The sequence below is a fragment of the Anomalospiza imberbis genome, chromosome Z (assembly GCF_031753505.1).
Source record: "Anomalospiza imberbis isolate Cuckoo-Finch-1a 21T00152 chromosome Z, ASM3175350v1, whole genome shotgun sequence".
In the NCBI taxonomy this organism is placed as follows: Eukaryota; Metazoa; Chordata; class Aves; order Passeriformes; family Viduidae; genus Anomalospiza; species Anomalospiza imberbis.
In genome coordinates this window covers 2,235,741-2,254,445 of record NC_089721.1, presented here as the reverse complement: position 1 = coordinate 2,254,445, position 18,705 = coordinate 2,235,741, and the positions used below count along the sequence as shown (strand labels likewise).

Genomic DNA, 18,705 nt, shown 5'->3' with positions numbered 1-18,705 from the left:
AGCCTCTCCTCTTGTATTTTCTCATCCCCTACTCTGTGCTGCTGTCCTGGCAATTTGCATTGCTTACCTCCAGCTCCCCACTGGACAAACTTCAGCAGGCTCCCTTGTCAGCACCTGCCACAGTAGCTGCACTCAGCCAAGCATGGTCAGCACACAGGTGCTACTCAGTTTTTTGGCAGATGTCATGTCTCATATCCAACCAGCAGCTTGTCACAGGCTGCATCGGGAGCTGGAGTGAGGGTCGGATGCTGCAAGGCACCCATGCCACGTCTCTCTTTCCCCCTGAAGCTCTGTGTCTGTGCCACAGCCCCATGACAGCAGCAGGGCACTGCCTGGTCCTCATTCCTGAGAGGAGACAGCACTGCAGCACACACGACTCCCAGCTATGGATCTGGCAGATCCCTTCTCCATAAACATCCCATCTTTGATAAAAGATATCACCACTGGGTTCTGGAGCTTGTCAGAGCCCAACCCAAAAGGTCTTTCTAACATACTGTCTCTGTGATTTACAGTTATCCTTTACCATCACCCAAAAGAGGATGGAGCTTGGTGAGATCGTTGTGACTGAACATCCCAACGAGAGGGAGCTGTACAAGAAGGAGATGCCAAGAGCCCAGGACCCACTGTGGAGAAGTGGAAACTGGATCCACCATAGTTTTGGGTATCTCACAGGAGAAATGAAAGAATATGGAGAGTGGATGAAAAGTAAGCAGAAGGATGTGTTTGGGGATATCCATATTGCCATCAGTACTTCCAGTGAAGTGTATTTCACCCCCTGAGGCAGAGCAGAAGCAGCATGGTCCAAGCTTGTTGCAAACTCTGGCCTTTTAATTATCTCACTCTCAGGAAGACAATCTCACTGCATCCTCTGGCCATCACTATGGCAGCAGGCAAAATTCGGCACAGTCCTAAGATGTCTTTCACACTCCATCATTATCATCACGTGTCATTAGCATCACGACTCACAGAGCAGTGCCCAGAATCACATGGCAGGGCTGGGGGTTGAGTCTCCTTTGTAAATGTCTTGGATCAGCCACTGTCTCTCATCCATCTGTGGGCTGATGATGGGGAACTGCCTCCTGATAGGGGCAGAGGCTCTTGAGCTCCCAGACTTGGGGGAGCAATAAGCACTGAGACGGTATTACAATGCCATAAAATAGAAGCCAGGACTGATCTCAGAAGTTCACTGTCCAGACAGGAGCAGTGCACGAGCAGACAGTCCAAGCCACCCATAAATACTGGGGATGAGGGTTTGAGAGGTTGTGTAAGACTTCAGGTCCTCTGTCAAGGCTAGGGCTGTTAGCAGTACACCTCCAGCAATGGGAGAGAAATAGGAGTCATCCATTTACAGCCAGGCCAGTGTGATACCCAGACACAGGGGAATATCTCCTCCTGCTTTCTCTTTACTCCAGTGGTCCATGCTTTGTCGACAGCTTTTCTTACTCAGGGTTCTGGAGAGCTTTGGCCACTGTCCTCTGGTTATATTTGAATTTTTACAGCTAATACTTGTATATGAAACTAAGTGTATGGCTGATACCTGTGTAGATCAACACCAAATGCTAATTAAAATTAGTTCAGACAAGCCTGGTTATTTTCCCCTAAGGAGCCCCTTCCTCCTCCTCCTCCTTGTTCTGCCTCTTTAACCCCGCCTGGAAGAAATTCTTAGGAATAAGTCATTGCCCATATTCAGAAAATACCCTGGCACCTTAAGCTGCATCTAATGAACAATCAAATTAAGATTATTAATTTCAAATCTTGAAGAAGATAAAAGCTGCATACACACATTGTATGAACATCTGAACATCTTTTACATGGAAGCAGCTCCCCTTTCCCATCCATTCCCCTTGCATCATCTCTTAATAACACACAGCAGTTCAGAAATGGTTGCAGTTTTCCCAGAAGAGAAGCAGAAGAAAAACTCAAGTCAATTTGCAATAGGAGAACAAGCAGCAAAACGTTATTGCAGTGCCTTCATCCCACCTTCCCCCTGCACTCACCTGAGGTATCTGTGCTTGGTGTCTGTTTACTCTTTCCAGGTTCAATAACCTTCTCCAAAGAGCAATAACTCTTTGTCCTCTGGAAATGCCTCTTTGCCCTGAGTACTGTCCAAGTTATAATTACTGCTTTCTAATTTAGGTTCTTTAGCTCTCAAAATGCTTTTTAGAAACCTTTGACCCCCATCTACTATATACACCATACCTCAATGTTCAGGGTTGTTGATTTTCTTCCTAAAACAGCAAAATAACTTCCTTTTCGTATTTCCCTATATACTTACAAAATACTTTCAGAGTTCTCCTCTGCATTTGAATTATACACCAAAAAGAGTCTGTCTCCTTATTGATTTTATATCAGAATCTAAAGTGATCTACCATGCAAATAATCTTTTGACTATTCTCTGACAACCATAAATAAATCACTTGTCTGTCCCTCCATAAATTTCATAGCAGTGCCCAGTACATCATTATTAGTTCTCAAGTGCCAGATGCACAATATGCAGAGACAACGATCAATCAGAGACCTGTTATAAAGAACTGTTAATATTTCACCTCTGTTCTGTGCCCAGAAAGGGGCTGCAGAGATTGTGCTTTGCTAAAATGGTGCCTTTTCAACAGTGTTTTGCCTTGATCTCCTCCAGACAAGCCCTTAATGGTTCAGCTGGTGGACTGGATCTTGCGAGGGACCTCTCAGGTGATGTTTGTCAACAACCCTCTCAGTGGGCTGATCATTTTGGTGGGGCTTTTCATCCAGAGCCCCTGGTGGATGCTCACGGGCTGCACTGGAACCACGGTGTCCACGTTAACTGCGCTGGCCCTCAGCCAGGACAGGTAGGTGGCACCTTGGGTCCTTGTGCACTTAATAAAAATTGATGGTTGTGATATCAGTTGGAGCTCACTTATGGGTCACTGCGCCCTGTTAGAGACAGAAGACTTTGGTGAAGACAGAGTTGTGGCCCAAGAAGAGTTGGCGTGTCCCTGTGGCTGTCTGTCTTCCTGAAAACACACAGTTCTTTCTCCCTGACAGCCATCCTCACAACCATGTAGGTCCTTCGCGTCGCAAGGAACCCCCTCCATCACCCAGCAGTCCCCAAATTTTCCACTTCCACACACTAGTGCAGTACATCAGTAATCCCTCTGTTTTTTCACCCCTTCACCAGGGGCAGGACACTTACAAATTGCATTTCTGTGGGTCCCAGTGATGGGCTGCCTTCAGCAAACCTTTCTGCCTCACAATTGTTTCCATCACAGGTCATCCATTGCAGCTGGGCTTCACGGCTACAACGGGATCCTGGTGGGCCTGCTCATGGCCATCTACTCTGACAGAGGGGATTACTACTGGTGGCTTCTGCCCGCCGTGGCACTGATTTCCATGGCCTGGTAAGTGCCACTGCTCCTGGTGCCTTGTGAAGGCTGACCTAGAACACAGACTAGGCAGAGTTAAAGAATAAAGTATGGATTTATTAAAGGCCTCCATGGATACAACTTGGGCAGCGCAAGAGCCCAGCCAGGGCTACACCCAAGATGAACCAAAATGGTCACAAAATGGACAGCCGGTCACGGGGTCTGCCGTGCTATTATAAGTTCTGGTCCATTTGCATATTGAAGTTAATTTTCCAAGTCCCATCTTTCTTGTTTTTCTCTCTTCAGTCCACTGTTGTTTGTGCTCTTGGGCCTGAGATTTGGGTCATTTGTCCTTGGTCCCCAGCTAGAGAAGGAATTGTTTTGTCTCCCTGCTCTGTGAAGAGAGCTTATTATCCCCTAATATGAAACTCAGAAGTACACACTAAAGCAGCACAGAACCTGAATATAAAAGCTAAAACCTGAGGCATCACTCCTTCTATGGACAATTCCCAAAGGATGGGTCTGGCTACAAACAGCTCAGGCACATTGAGGCCCCCTCTGCCCTGCACCAGTGACCCCAGCACTGGAGGGTTGTGTTCATCACCACACAGAGCTCGTGGGGGACGTGGGGTAGGAGTTGAGGTCACAGAAACACTGATTATAGCACACAGGCAAAGCAGCCCAGCCCCAGCCCTCTGAAAATGGCCCTCAGCAGCAGGACAGGCACGGGTTGGAGGTCATTGCACCCAACACCACAATGCTTCTTCCTCATCCAGGCCCTGAATCAACCCTGTGCTCATCCTGGGGCTGAATTCAACATTCTCCTTCTCAGATGTGCAGGCAGTCATGAGCAAAATTAATTCCTCCAAGTAGCTCCAAAGGACAGGCCATGTCCGTCCAGGATTAAATTTTGCCATTTTTAAATATGGATCTGAACATCACTGCAAAATCTGTTTAACAGCCTTAACTGAAATTAATTTAATAGTCACATTTTATCACTGTAAGCAGTAAGATGCAAGCCATTATTGGATTTTCACTGCTTTTAAGATCAGATTTGTTTTATATTTCATTTATTTAGTCATTCTCAGCAAAGGTCATTTTATAACAATCTCTCAAAACCCAGGACATGTTGCAAGAATGTTTCATTTGTCTTATCTGCCAGAATTCCTTGAGGCCTTTTGTTCAAAATTTTCTTCATTGTTTAGTTCACAAGTCTTGAGGGTAGAGCTCAAATATTTTAAAAGCAGACACTTCAGTGATTTTTTTAACCGATACTTTGACTTTCAGCTTTAGAAGTCAGCATTTATTTAACTGTTTCCTTTTTTCCTGACAAGATGTGTAAGTGACAGAAGCTTTGTATTTCAGCACAGAAATTAGGACACCATTTTCACTGAAGTACTGATTTTTTTTTTTCCCTACAGCTGCAAGCAAGGAAATCTGTAAACTCCTTTGGGAACCAAACTTGTCAAAAAAAGAATAGGCTTCATCTGAGATTACACAGGGAGAACAAAGCATTTTCTCCACTGATAGTATCTGTACAGCAGGACACAAGATGTTGCTATTGAAATGTCAAATAACTTGGATGGAGTTGTTTTTTTTTTATTATAACCAGCTTAATGACCTTCTAGGGCTCAAATCCAGTTCCTTGAAAAACTTAAAGTCTTTAAATTGATTTTTTTATACGCTGTAATGTTCATTGCTATTTGGAGTAGACCATAAGAGCTATTCAGCTCACCTGTAGCAGAAGAGCTCAGCTGGAAGGAAACACTGGCCATTTGCACAAAGGACTGGCCCTTTCTTCTCTTCCTTGAGCTGTCTGAAGCTCATAAAAATCAGATATTACCTTGCCAACATGCTCCCATAAAGTCCTTCATGTAGGACACACACTTCAAGTGGAAATCAGGGAGTCTGGAAATGTCCTGAGGAAAGAAGATCAAACAGAGATTATATCCCAGGTTCTACAGACAAGAACTCTGGGAAAGGCCATGGTATTTCAAGGTTCATGTGGTTTTTGTGTTTTGACTCCAGGTTGACTCTCACCCCAAATACTTTGCATGCTAAAAATATTCAATCAAGGTATTTAAAAACAAGTCTCAGTTTTCAGTAAACTGTGTGTGATTTCAGATGGTACCTGGGCAGCACAAAATGACATCAGTCAAGGTATGAGCGAAGTCTGGTACCAACACCTTGCCCAGATCTGCTACAGTGGTGATTTCGTCTCACACTCTGTTGGGCCTCATAGTCCCCAAAAATAGTGTCCAACACAGTTAATATTTTTATCTTTCTTAATGGAAGATTTTCCACTGCCTTTGATCACTTCTTCTGCTTAATTTCTCTTTCAGAGCCATCTCCTGATACCCTTCAAAAAGAACAAAACAAAACAAAAAACAAAAAAAAGCAAAACAAAACCCAAAAAAAGGCCATAAAAGAGCAAATTGGGTAAACTCCAACTCCTTCCTGCCTCCTCAAGACAGCAGCTTTTGTAGACCATCTAAAGTTCTCCCCAGTTCTTCACGTGACATTCCCAAAATTTTCTTTTTAGCTTTTTGTTCAAATTTTAAACTGAATAGTAAATCAGATTACCTGTCTTTGTCCATGCCCAAATGTGGTACTGGATACATACATGGATGTGACATTTTTTTCAGAAAGATGAACAGCTTTTGACAACTCTTTGTTTGATGCAGATTAAGATATTAAGGTATTCACCACCTGGTGTTGCTACAAGGAACTGTATTGGCCTTTATTTGCCAAAATTGTCATTTTGTGACCCAAGAGGCAGGCTGTCCCACCACTGTAAATTGTGATGAACAAGTTATCATTCTATTTCTTCTCCTGTTCTCAGCCCAGTACTGTCCAGTGCTTTGGGATCCATCTTCAGCAAATGGGACCTTCCTGTTTTCACTCTGCCCTTCAACATTGCAGTGACCCTGTACCTGGCAGCCACAGGACACTACAACCCCTTCTTCCCCACAACCCTCATCAAACCCGTGGCTGCAGTGCCCAATATCACCTGGTCTGACATCAATGTGCCACTGGTAAGCTTCACACCAACAGGTTTATGGTATTTCACTGAAAAGGTGAGCATGAAGGCGTTCACTTCTAGGTGACACTTTTACATGGGTCAGAATTTACACAAGTGCATGGGTTGGTTCAGTGCCACAGAATCCTCAGGGGCAGTCCTGGTTGATCCAGCACAAAGGCTGGTGGAGCCTGAGGGACCAGTGAACCTGAGCCTCTCATTCCCCTCAAATGTGGGTTGTCCCAAAACTAGTCTGGAGTGTACATCCAGCACACATCTGGATATGACCTCCTCCTGTCCAGGTTGAAAAAACATCAGCAACACTGTCAGTGGCAACAGGAAAATTCAGAGGAAAAATCAGGGTTTCAAAGTGACAGAAACTCATTTATACCCAGTCCCCTCTTGTCTACCTCTAGCTCTGGAGGGTCACCTTCCCAAAGGAGATCCTGAGCACTGTGGTCAATGGCTCAGGGTCCCAGGTGGTCCCTCGGGGGTCCATCTGGGCACCAGTGTTATTGAATATCTTCATTAATGGCACAGACACAGGGATCCAGGGCACCTCAGCAGATTTGCAGATGGCACCAAGCTGAGAGGTGCAGCTGGCACACCTGGAGGATGGGATGGCATCCAGAGGGACCTGGACAGGCTGGAGAAGGGGCCCAGGGGAATCTCAAGAGGTTTAACAAGGCCAAGTGCTGGAGCTGTACCTGGGCCAGGGCAGCCCCAGGGATCAACCCAGGCTGGGGATGAGCAGAGGGAGCAGCCCCGGGAGAAGGAGCTGGGGGTGCTGGGGGTGAGAGCTGGACCTGCCCCAGCCTGAACCCCCCTGCCCTGGGCTGATCCCCAGCGTGGGCAGCAGGGCAGGGGGGATTCTGCCCCTCTGGCCCTGGGCTCAGCTGAGACCCCACCTGCAGAGCTGCCCCAGCCCTGGCTCCAACAGCACAAGGACGTGGAGCTGCTGGAGCCAGCCCAGAGGAGGCACCAAGGTGATCAGAGGGATGGAGCACATCTTTTATAAGAAAAGGCTTGGAAAGGCTTGGAAAACTGGGTTTATTTGGGCTGGAAAAGAAGAAGGCTTTGGGATGACATAACTAAGGCCTTCCAATACCAGGAGAAATTGTGTAGGAAAGATGGAGGGAGACTTTTTACAAGATCCTGGAGCTTGGACAGCCAATAGCTTGGACAAAATATCTGCTGTGTCCCTCAGGGCACAGACAGACAATAAATAACAAGCCGTTGTCTGCCATCTGCTGCAGCTCTTACAATCCATCCCAGTTGGAATTGGACAAGTGTACGGTTGTGGAAACCCCTGGACTGGAGGCATTTTCCTTGTGGCTCTGCTCATCTCCTCCCCACTGATTTGTTTACATGCTGCAATTGGATCAGCCGTGGGGATGTTTGCAGGTGAGAAATACTGACCAAGTTATTTTTGCAACCAAGGCATCTTGATCCAAGCCAGATTCTGTCCAGACTTTAAAGTTGCATTGGCTTGGCGGTAGCTGGGACAACACTCTCATTTTTCAAACTGTCTCCAAATTGGAAAGCTCTTAGTAAAGGTCACACAACACAGTGCAGGCAAGAGCAGAAGCAGGTTTTCTTTAAATTTCACATTTTTTGTTAGATTTGTAACAGCCAGGTGGTTAGTTCCACCTTACTTAACCCTCTAGCTACTGGATGTGATAAATCCCATGGAGATCATAAGGAAACCTGGAGAAAGTCTTTTAGAACTGATTTCTTGCTGCTACAATTGCTTTAAACGATGACCACAAGCAAAGGTCTGCCTCAGAACTTATCAGCCAAGGAAGAGAAACAGACTTTTCTGGGATGAAGTTTGCTCTGTCCTGCTGTGGATTTGTCAAAATACCAAAATGAATGCCACTAAAAATATCCTGTCTCTCCACTAGCCAGAGAGAAACAACATAGAGAGAGGTGAAGCAGACCCTAGAGGTTAGACAACATTAATGCCACTTAAGAGACCAGTGTTGATAAACACAGATGACGGAATAAGTGTAGTCTGATTCCTTGAAAAAGGCAGTGATCCATCAAGTCCTCTGTGCTCTGAAGCACTTTGTACAAGATGTAGCTGTCTTATGTTCATATTTTAAACAAAACTGTCCACAATTTGTATGGCTAAGAGCATATGGCAGGACTTGTAGAGGTGTGATATTTAATCTAGAAGGGAAAGGTGAGGGGAAAGTTTCTGGGTACAAATATGGTGATAAAACAGGCAGATGAGGACAATATAGAAAGAAATGTATTAATATTACAAATGTCAGGAAAGTGGTTTGTGCACTACATACTGAGCTCTCCTTTTCACTGGTACTCCTGAAGCCTGTGAGAAATCCTGCAGAAGTTTCTAAGAGGTCAGATTTGGGGAAGACCCCCCAGCTCCCATCTTTGTGGAGAATCTCCACTGCACAGGTGAAGTGACCACCTCTAGTAACTAGACCATATCTCACAAAGGTCACTAGGAAAAAAATTGAAAACTCTGCTTGCACCCACAAAAGACATGCAGTTGTGCCTCTGATATTCAAAATTAGGGTATATATGAGGTTTAAACAGTGTGTGTGAGCACAGCTGTCTGCAAGGAGGATACCCAGGTGAGAAGGTTTTCCCACAATGGCTGGATCCTCCAACTGTCTGTGTGGATACAACACACTCAGTGAATACACAGGAAATTTTGTCTGAAATAAACCTTTGAGACTGGGCCAAATTCCACCACAGGGACACTATCAGAGCTCCAAAACAATGAGCCTCCTTTGACATCCTCCTTTTTTTGAATGTGCATGTGTGAGAACAGACAAATCCATCTTGATGTTATGAGGAAGAGATGACAGATTACTCCTGCAGGTTCCTTTCACACCTGACCTCACAGCCTTGCCTTTGTCCTGCAGCTCTGAGCATTGCATCCCCATTTGACAGCATCTACCTTGGCTTGCACAACTACAACTGTGCCCTGGCCTGCATTGCCATCGGGGGAATGTTCTACGCCCTGACCTGGCAGACACATTTGCTCTCACTTGCCTGTGGTGAGTATCTTTTACATAAAGGGAAGGCAAAAATTTGTGCAGGTGGGCAGCTTATGAGGAGCTGTCTTGGTTTGAAAAGACAGGTGTCCTCTAAGGAAGGCAGGAGCTCCCTTGAAATGGAAAATGGAAACTGCCTCCTTCCAAATTATTATAATTTTGAAATTAAGGGGCTCTCAGGCAAAGATATGGGAATAGGAATAACAGTTCTTTATTATGAAAAAATAAAAATTAAAAGAAAAAATAAAAATGCAGTAATACAAAACAACACTGCCAGAGTCAGAAGAGGCCCTGAGAGCCTGTGGGTCAGGGTGGTGGCAGCATTCCCATTCCATGGTGGCTGCAGCCCTCCTGCAGTGCCAGCTGTGGTTCTGGTCGAGCAGGGATCCTGGAGAAGGGTGGAGTTTTCCTCTGAAGCTCTAGTGGTTTTGGAGATGGGCCTGGTCTTCCTCTGGGAATGCAATGGAGAAGAAAGCTGCTCCTCTGGGAATGCAGTGGGAAAAGGCTGCTGTGGTGCTCCAAAAGTCAGATTGTATCCAGGTAGGAATGCTTGGCTCCTCCCCCCGGGTGGAGCATCTCCCAATGGGACGATGGAATTTTCTCAGCCATGCAGGGACACTCACTGGCCATGAACAGGAAGAGATCTCCTGGAGGGAGCATTGGTTGAGGAAGAGATTAAAAAAAACACCTGCCCCATCTGTTTTAACAGGTGGCCCAATGAACAGAAGATAACAGCCCCACCTCTAACAGATGTCAATAGAATACACACCCCCAACCACATCTTGCATTCCCAACCTAAGACAGGAGCACAGGTTTAGAGCCAGCCATCACTTTGTCTGTCCCAAAAGTAGGTACTGTGGCAAGAGCTGTTTCTGTGGTGGCACCAGCATTGAGCTTGATTGTGCAAGTACAGAGAGAAGAGCATTAGACCCTCATAACGTGGAAACATCTAGAAAGGGTGGAAGCACTGTTTGTGGAATGAGCACAAGTTAATCCATGAGCATGTTTAACCAATTAGCAACTCAACAGACTCATAGAAGCAGCCTTTTCATCATTATATGTATCACTGGGGGAAATGTGTCACAAGGAGGGAGCTGTTGCAGCAGGTCAGTTTAAAATCCCACCCAAAGACCCCACATCCAACAGCAGCCAAAACCAGGTACTGTGGGAACAGTTCAAGAAATTTCCCAGTTAAGACATTCCTGTGAAGATATGCCCAAGCTCCAATTATCTTTATCTCAGTGTCCTGAGCACAGTTTCTGGATTTCTCAGTAGCTTTTCCTTCTTTGATTTAACCCTTGGGTGCCTGACCTTGCCTCCTGTTCATCCATCCCTGGCAAACTGGGGCAAAGAGACCCCTTGGCAACTGGCTGTGGCATGAAGCCACAGGACAGAGAACTTCTCAAGTCCAGCCCTGCTGGAGAATTTCTGCAATTCCCACTGCATGTGGAGCAGGTCGTGCCAAATGAAAAGAAATTAAAGAGAAAAGTAACGCCACCATCACATCCTCTTGACAAAACTATGTTCTTCACTCACCATCCATCTCTACAGAGCAGATAGGACAAAATGTAGTCACAGAATCATTTGTGTTGGAAAATACCTCCAAGATCATCAATCCAACCATGCCCCCAGCACTGCCAAGGCCACCACTGACCCATGTCCCCAACTTCCACATCCACACAGCTGCTAATTCCTCCAAGGATGGGGACTCCACCACTGCCCTGGGCAGCTGTGCCAGGGCTGGACAACCCTTTCTGTGAAGAAAGTTTTCCCTAATACTCAATCTAAATCTCCCCTGGTGCAATTTGAGGGCATTTTCTCTTGGGACATTTCAACTTACTGTTGAATTCTAGCAGTTGTCCTCACATTAGGTAGCTGGGAGGATATTTTGCTGGACAATTCATATATTTGAATTTATATTTTTGAGAATTAAACAATATTTTCCTCATCCTGAGCTCTCTTTGGTCTTCTCTTCTCAGCATTATTTTGTGCCTACTCCGGAGCAGCTCTTGCTAATGCCCTCTCTGTGGTAAGTGTGGGGTTTTGTGTTTTACCTGAGTTTTTTTGTTTGGTTTTTTGTTTTGTTTTGTTTTGTTTTGTTTTGTTTTTTAACTGCATATTGATTTATTCAGATATAATTTTAAGGAAATGCCTCAAAATTTTCCATGTCAGCTTTGACAACATTGAAATGAGAATGTTGCAGCCAGGTGGCAGGTCTTGTACAAACCCTGTGTCAGCTGAATTGTGCCTCTGCAGACTTTATATCTGATAATAAGATTTCAAAGACCTTTGGAGCGTGTTACCCACAACAGGGTTGTGCACATATTTGTGAGTTACAGCAACAGTGTGTGGCTTGAGATTAAATACTTAGGTGAACATTTCTTTCAGCAATTCCAAATTATCTAAATTTTCATTTTCTTCATTCAAGGCCTTTCTCCAACCCTACCCATAGATATTATTGAAGTTTGAACTGGGTATGAGAACTGAAATGAGGGGGAGACTGTTCTCTTAAGTACAATATTATTATATTTGGACAAATCGAGAAGGGAGTGAAGACAGAAATGTCTGTTTCTTCTTTAATGTCTGAGAGATTAAAGCAAAGCCATATTTTAATTAAATTGATTTACTAACTTAAAAGAAAAAGAATATTAGAACTAGCAGCTTCATGCACTGAGCATTTTCATCTGGCATCTTCTCAGTACCATGTAGGTCCCTGCATATGTATAGGAACTCACCCCCTGGTTGGGGTGGCCCGGAAAGGTGGAAAAGTCTCTCCTCCAACCCGCGTCTCCAAAGAAAGACTCAGTAGTCTTCAGCCGTCCGGTCTCAAGGTAGTTTATTGTGTGTTATCGAAAAGATTTCTCCCTGAGCTGCTGCGGTCCGTTCAGCAGTCAGACAAAGGCACACACTGCCCTCCCAGGGGGCTGGTGCCCTCTTTTATGTAATATATTACGTATTAGATGTTTATGGTTTTTCCCCAATGCCCATCACCTATATTGAACAGTGACTTTCTACTGTAAACCAATCTGTGAGTGCCAACATCACCAAGAACATGGAGGTTAGGAAGAAGAAGGAAAAAGGACAGGGCGCACCCAAGTCCCTCCATCTTAGACCTTCTGACCCCCATGTACAAAACTCAGACCCCTCTGTACAAGGCCTAAAACTCCAGCACTCAAAAACTCTTCCTCTCACTTTGTGACTACTTCTACTACAATATCTAAACTTTTGTGATTTCTTGTTCTTCCTGCAAAGTTGGTAAATTGTTCCATGGATCAGGTTCAAAGCCACAGGGGTCTGTGGCTGCATTCCAGGGTCTCAGATGCTTCTGACCTAGGCCCGGAACATCCAAGAGTGTCCAAGGGACATTCTGGGTTCTGACATATATGGGCTGCTTTAAGCACACCTGCTTTTGGGAGGCATCAGGAAAAAAGACATCCACTTTTTATCCCTGTGGTCTTGCTTTTGGAAGACCTCAATTCAGGCCCAGAGTGGGGGAACAGAGAGGGTTGAGGGTTGGATGGGATGCTAGTGTCATATTGTCACTGGGGAGAGGGACTATGCGTGAATCATACTCTGCATACATGATATTTTAAAAAGCAGAGAGAATTTGGCTCTTCTGTTAGAAAATTCAGGTGCCCACGTGTGAGCTGGGTGTCTTGCCTTTCATTGCAGTGATCAGAGCTCTGGAGCCTGATTCAGTTGCTTCAATGCTGGTGACAGGTTCCATCCGGCATCAGTATTGAAGCTGTGCCTCTGACAGGACTGAGGTCTGCAGTGTCAGATGCTTTGTGCAGCCCCAAGGCACTCCAGCTGAAGAGCAGACCTCTGTGTGGCCAGCTGAATCGGCATTTGGTAGCCACTGTGCCTTCAGGGGAACCAAGGCACTCCCAAATACAAGAGTTTAGCCACGGGCAGACAAAAGCACAGAGACCAAAAAGCGGTACCGAAGTGACACTTTTTTTTGTCTGTTCTGCCCCCTGCCAGCTCGGGCTGCCAGTGTGCACCTGGCCTTTCTGCCTCTCCGCGCTCCTCTTCCTGCTGATAACCTCAGAAAACCCATCCATCTACAAAATGCCCCTCTGCAAAGTCACCCACCCAGAAGCCAACCGGATCTACTACCTGAGAATGAGGAGAAGGGCCTCGGAGAGCAGGAGGGAAGAGCAGAAGAGAAAGGAGCAGAAACCCTCAGACGGCTCAAAAATTAACACCGGGGGCACCCCACTGTGCACCCCCAAGAGCCGCCACGCTCACTGATTGCAGGTACACACAGCTCTGCAGCCTGGGGGCAGTCTGGGGGCAGCTTTTCAGACATCACCCCAGCACAGCACAGCCACAAACACCACTTTGGCCAGCAGTCTGCAGGCTGGGGATTCAGCATTCCACACTGGAGAAATCACGGTTTGCCCTTGAGCTAAGCTTTCCAAAAAGCACTCAGGTAACTTAATAACAGCTGCCTTATCAATCCACTGGTTGTTAACTTGAAAGTCACCTCTTATCAATAATAATTATAAGAATAGGCAGAAGAACATTAAAGCTGACAAGAGGCTGCATTTAATTTCAGAGGTGTAATTTAACAAAATAAATATGCTGAGAAGGCATTGGTGTCTAATAATAATAAATAATGTAAGAACTAAGTCAAGAGCTGCACTTCAAATTAAGAGCATGTATATTTGAAAGTGAAATAAACAGACTGTTCTCGTCCTTTCTTGTGTGTCATTAATGTCTAACCCATTTAATACCTCTTAACAGCTACAACACTCACAGGTAAAGATTCTTACAGAGCACATCTTGTAGCACTTTTGGTGCCATCTCCTGGCTCCTCATTAAGTGCCAAGACAATGAATATATATGCTTTAATCAGACTAGAAGAGCGACAAGCTAGCAGTGATCAAACATTCTTCTTTTCCCTGAATAATTTTTTGTCTTGCAAATTGAAGATCTCTCTCTCCTGCTGATTGCAGGATAGCAAGTTTGAATCCCTACGCACATCCAGTGGGAAATAAAAAAACTTCATGCAAAGAATGGGATAAACATTTACTGTTGGTGGCAGTTCTTTCTCTTCCTTTCATAGAGGAGCAGATCCTTTCCATTAGACCATGAGAAATTAACAAGTCAAAGGTTACCACTGCCACTTTATGCCACCTCAAAGTCCTTACAACAGGGAAGCTCCAACTGCCCTAAGGAAGATTTTCTCAGGAACCCTTCCCAAAACGTCTGTGATGAAAGCCTGACAGAAAGGCTTCCTCACTCTAGAGTTATTTTACAAGGTCAGTTCAAAATCACAGACCCAAGGGATGTGAAGATTTAAAATCCAAGGGACTGTGCAACCACAAACACTCAGATCAGACACTGTCCTCTCTGCCTCACAATGTAGGACTGTTTTGCAGAACCATGTTGGTATTTTTGAACCAGTGGGATCCCAGCTCCAAAAAGCACTTCTTAAAAAGGTGACCCTGGGCAGTGCTCATGGGATTATTTGTGCCTTCATCACCAAAAATCCAGCAGCAACAGTGTCTGCCATCCCTCTAAATGTCCCCTAGAAACAGCATCCAAGAATGAATTCATCCTGGGAGACAATAGCATGGTGTTGTTTATGTTCAGATGTTTGTTTTTTTTTTTTTTTTAAACAGGGGAGGCCATTCCAGAAATTCTGGTAAAATTTAGGTCTTACTTCCTCCCCTCTTTGCGAAGACATCCTTTGAGCCATAATATCAGCAAACTAATGCTAGCACCAAAACCGTCCCCTATGGTCACTGCAAACTGCAAGATCAGGGACATCCCCCCTGTTGCTGCTGCTGTAGAGAGACAAAGAGAGGCAGAATAATACAAGAAGTGACACACAAATATCTGAAGAGCTTCTCTCTACAGCAGACAATGAAATATGAAGCACACAGAAACTAGGAGAGCTTATTCATGAACAGTTTAATTTAGTTCATGCACAGCATTAGAGAAATACTTGAACAGTAGAAATGCAAAGTTACTGGAAAAATACTACAAAATAACTCTAGTACCATATATGTGAAGAAAAAACACAACTGCAGTTAATTATGCCCAACATATTGTTTGTTTTCCTAAAAATAACAGTGAAGCCCAGGCACAATGTGGCTATTGGAAAGGATTTGTCATGTAAGTGCCACTGCAGGCATTAATTCCTCAGCCACAAGAAAATCCATCCTGAAATCAATTAGTAAAGCAATTTCTAGAGTTGAAGCCTTCCATAAAAAATAGAGTATAAACAGCTTTTTTAAGTCTCTAGCTAATCAAAAGATTTGAGTAACTATAGCCAGTACTAATAATTCTTGAAAACAGGCAAGACAAATCAAGTGTCTCCTGCAAGGGAACAGCAGACAATAAAAGCACTAACTGAAGCTATCAGTGGTAGCCCAGCAGTCTGATACCTAGACAGATCTATAAAAATTTTCATTAAGAGAGAAAAAATGTACAGTTTTCAGTGGGACTAATAATTTTGCGACAGCTCCCAGAGATCTAATGTAAAACAAGTATGACCATTAGAGGAGAAAAATAAAGTCTCTTCTCCAGTTAGAGCCATCACTCCACCCAGCTCGCCTCCTCCTTAAGTAGCATTAAATAAATGTTCCTGTACAAACCAACACCTGGCCTAGCCACAGGACATGAAAAAAATCCAACCTCCTAAAAATTTGCCTTAAAAAATTAAAAAGCAGAACAGACTTAGCAAAGTGAAGGAATTGCAAGAGAACCAGTGAATTAAGACAATTCTAAGTGCAACTCAATGTAAAAAATAGTATATACACTATGCAGTTCCATTTATTGCTTCAAATATTATTTTTCTTACTCATCCATTTGCTCCATACCCCCTAGAAGAAAAATAAAAAGGCAACTTTGCACTTTGAGAGGAGGTTCTCAACTCTTCTCCCGTAGACATAGGTGCCTCTTTTGATAAGATCAGTCACAGAACTCGTACAGAAAAAGCTGGGCCAAGCCCTTTAGATGTCTTGGATTGGGTATTGGTGGCTCCAGGATGACTTACTGCTAATGACTCCTCATGAATAATTAGCAAAGCTGCACAGAGGGAACATGGAGGGAAGGGATTTGCTTTCCCAGTGGACATTTGTAGCAGAGGTCAGAGCCACGCTGCCACCAGCACTGGAGCATCCTCGTTGCTGGAGCACAGAGTTTCCCTCCTGATTCACAGAAGCACAGAATCCTTTAGACTGGAGAAGCCCTCTAAGATCCTCAAGTCCAACCATTCCCCCAGCACTGCTAAACTTGCCACTAGCCCATGTCCCCAAGTGCCACATCCACATAGCATTTAAATCCTTCCAGGAATGGGAGCTCCATCACTGCCTTGGGCAGCCTGTCAGTGTTTGACAGCCCATTCCATAATGAATTTTTTTCCTGATCTCCACTCTAAAACTGGTTTCCATCATCTGATCTTCTTTGAGACCTAATCACTTCCTCACAGGGGTCAAGAGCTGATGGGAAGAGCAGCACAGAAGGAGACTACAACAGGAGGTGATGACACCAGGGAGGTGCAGACCTGGAAAACCCAGCGCTGTTCTTCCAAACAGTGATGAGGAGAAGTGGCTGCAGCACTGCATGGCACTCACAGGCCACACAAAGCACAGTGGGTTAAAGCCTGATGAAGAGGTTTCCCTGTTGGATTCTACTCTCAAGCATCCAGAGCTGCTTTACAGCAGAGACTGGGCCCTACTCCCTGTTCCATTCAACACTGCTGTGAACTTAAAATAAATATTGTAAATTTTTTCAGCCCTTCTGCAATGTGACACCTCTTCTTCCCAGACCTGCACTGGTTCAGGAGCCTGAAATCATCAGATACAGGGAGAGTATGCATCTCTCCCCAGCACCTAGGCTGCTGGCACAGGGAGCCAGCCAGCATCCCAGCAGGCACCAGAAAATACCAGGAAGGGCTCTCTGGTCCAGAGGGCCAGTCAAGCAACATGGGGCCTTCCTACAAGATGAAAAACCCAAAACTTCAAAACTTGTCAGAATAAGATAATTCCTAAAAATATCCAGCTGCTGGGGAGTTGTTCTGTGCTTTGTCCATGCCAGACATCTCCAGTCTGCAATGACAGACATATTGCCCTGCAATACTGCAGAATGATTTAGGTTTTCTGTAGAGCACATTTGCCAGGGCTACAGAAAAATCACCATTCTGAGGGGGAATCCTGAGAATTGCTGAGAATCCTGGGAATTGCTGAGTGCTGTTCCCTCACTCCCTCTTCCTCTAGGTCAGATTTAACTTGGGAGATGGAAGTAGCTCAAACAGGAAACAAGCCTTTGATTGCAGTTGATTTTACAGTTCTCAGGGGGTCTTTTACAAACTCCTCCAGCTGTTGCCACAGCTGGAATTCACACATCCCTGTGGTGGGATAAGACATGGCATGGCTCTGCGGGAAGCAAAGGTTTCTCCCACCAGGTTTTGCCTGGCAATGAGTTTGGATATCTCTGACTTCTCATTCAGCAGCTCCTGAGTTCACTCAGTAACCTCTGTGCATTCAAGAGCTTGAAGTCTCATGGAACTGCACCCTCACATCCATCTTCAGGGGTAGCTTTTTGCATGGCCAGTTGAGGCAGACACAAATCCCAAAATGTGCATCTTCTCACAGCACAGCAGGGTTGAAGCACCAAGTATGTGCAGACACCCTTCGAAAAACATCCAACTACATCACCACACAAAATGCACAGTTGTTGGGGCTGTTTAGCACATCCCACCCTCTGCAAATTAAGCTGTGCTGTGCACTGAATTGCAAAAGGCAAAGGCAGAGAGACAGAGGCATCCTTGACCTGTGCAGCTTAGGATGGAATCTTTTTCCCCCAGCACACCCTGTCCTGTATCTGACACTGCTTTTCCACACTTCCCTCATTGCAACCAAGTGATGACAGGTCTGTTGCTCTGTCTTCCAAAAATCTCTGCAGAACCACTCAGCCAGAAATCAGGTAGAGACTTTCTGTCTTTGGAGAAAACAAAAAAGTCAGAGGTGATGACAAACTGTCAGTCAGCAATGGTTTCTTGCTGTTGCCAAGTGAGCTTAGTTCACTTGTGCAAATTAAATCACATTTAGGACATTTTACCTTTGCAGAAACTGAGTTATCCATTAGATACGACTTTTTTTTTTTTTTTTTTCCTTTTGCCTATCCCAAAATGTGCATTTCTTTTTTTTTTTTTTATACCTGTTGGTACATGTACATGAAAATGTCACTCTGCAGCACTGCTTGCAAAATCCCATAACCACCCACAGCCAGAGCAACTCTCCTCTATCCATTGCACTGACTATTAATTTTTAGTTGTTTCTACTGTCTGATGGCTCATTTCTAGATG

General features: G+C 44.8%; 1 protein-coding gene and 1 long non-coding RNA gene across 5 annotated transcripts in view; one reads left to right on the top strand and one right to left on the bottom strand.

Annotated features, from left to right (window-relative positions):
• Window positions 1-3,309, bottom strand: part of LOC137465419 (uncharacterized) — a 29,019-nt gene extending 25,710 nt beyond the window's left edge. For 2 of the 4 annotated variants that reach the window (XR_010994645.1, XR_010994644.1), the window contains exon 1: window positions 3,170-3,309. This is a non-coding gene — a long non-coding RNA (uncharacterized lncRNA). The remainder of the gene's footprint in view (window positions 1-3,169) is intronic. The other 2 variants (XR_010994648.1, XR_010994646.1) reach the window with 1 other exon arrangement.
• LOC137465418 (urea transporter 2-like) lies at window positions 525-14,084 on the top strand. Its single transcript, XM_068177461.1, has 8 exons — window positions 525-705; window positions 2,636-2,825; window positions 3,246-3,374; window positions 6,181-6,373; window positions 7,614-7,761; window positions 9,252-9,386; window positions 11,363-11,412; window positions 13,368-14,084. The coding sequence occupies exons 1-8, from the start codon at window positions 540-542 to the stop codon at window positions 13,635-13,637; spliced, it is 1,281 nt and encodes a 426-aa protein (XP_068033562.1). The 5' UTR covers window positions 525-539; the 3' UTR covers window positions 13,638-14,084.
• Window positions 14,085-18,705: the final 4,621 nt, after the last annotated feature.

What these genes read in the sequence shown, in the direction of transcription:
- LOC137465418 (XM_068177461.1), top strand. Translation starts at nt 540, where the DNA reads ATGGAGCTTGGTGAGATCGTTGTGACTGAACATCCCAACGAGAGGGAG. An exon ending in CTGACATCAATGTGCCACTG is followed by an intron (nt 6,374 to 7,613) that starts GTAAGCTTCACA and finishes CATCTGCTGCAG; the next exon opens with CTCTTACAATCCATCCCAGT. An exon ending in AGCCGTGGGGATGTTTGCAG is followed by an intron (nt 7,762 to 9,251) that starts GTGAGAAATACT and finishes TTTGTCCTGCAG; the next exon opens with CTCTGAGCATTGCATCCCCA.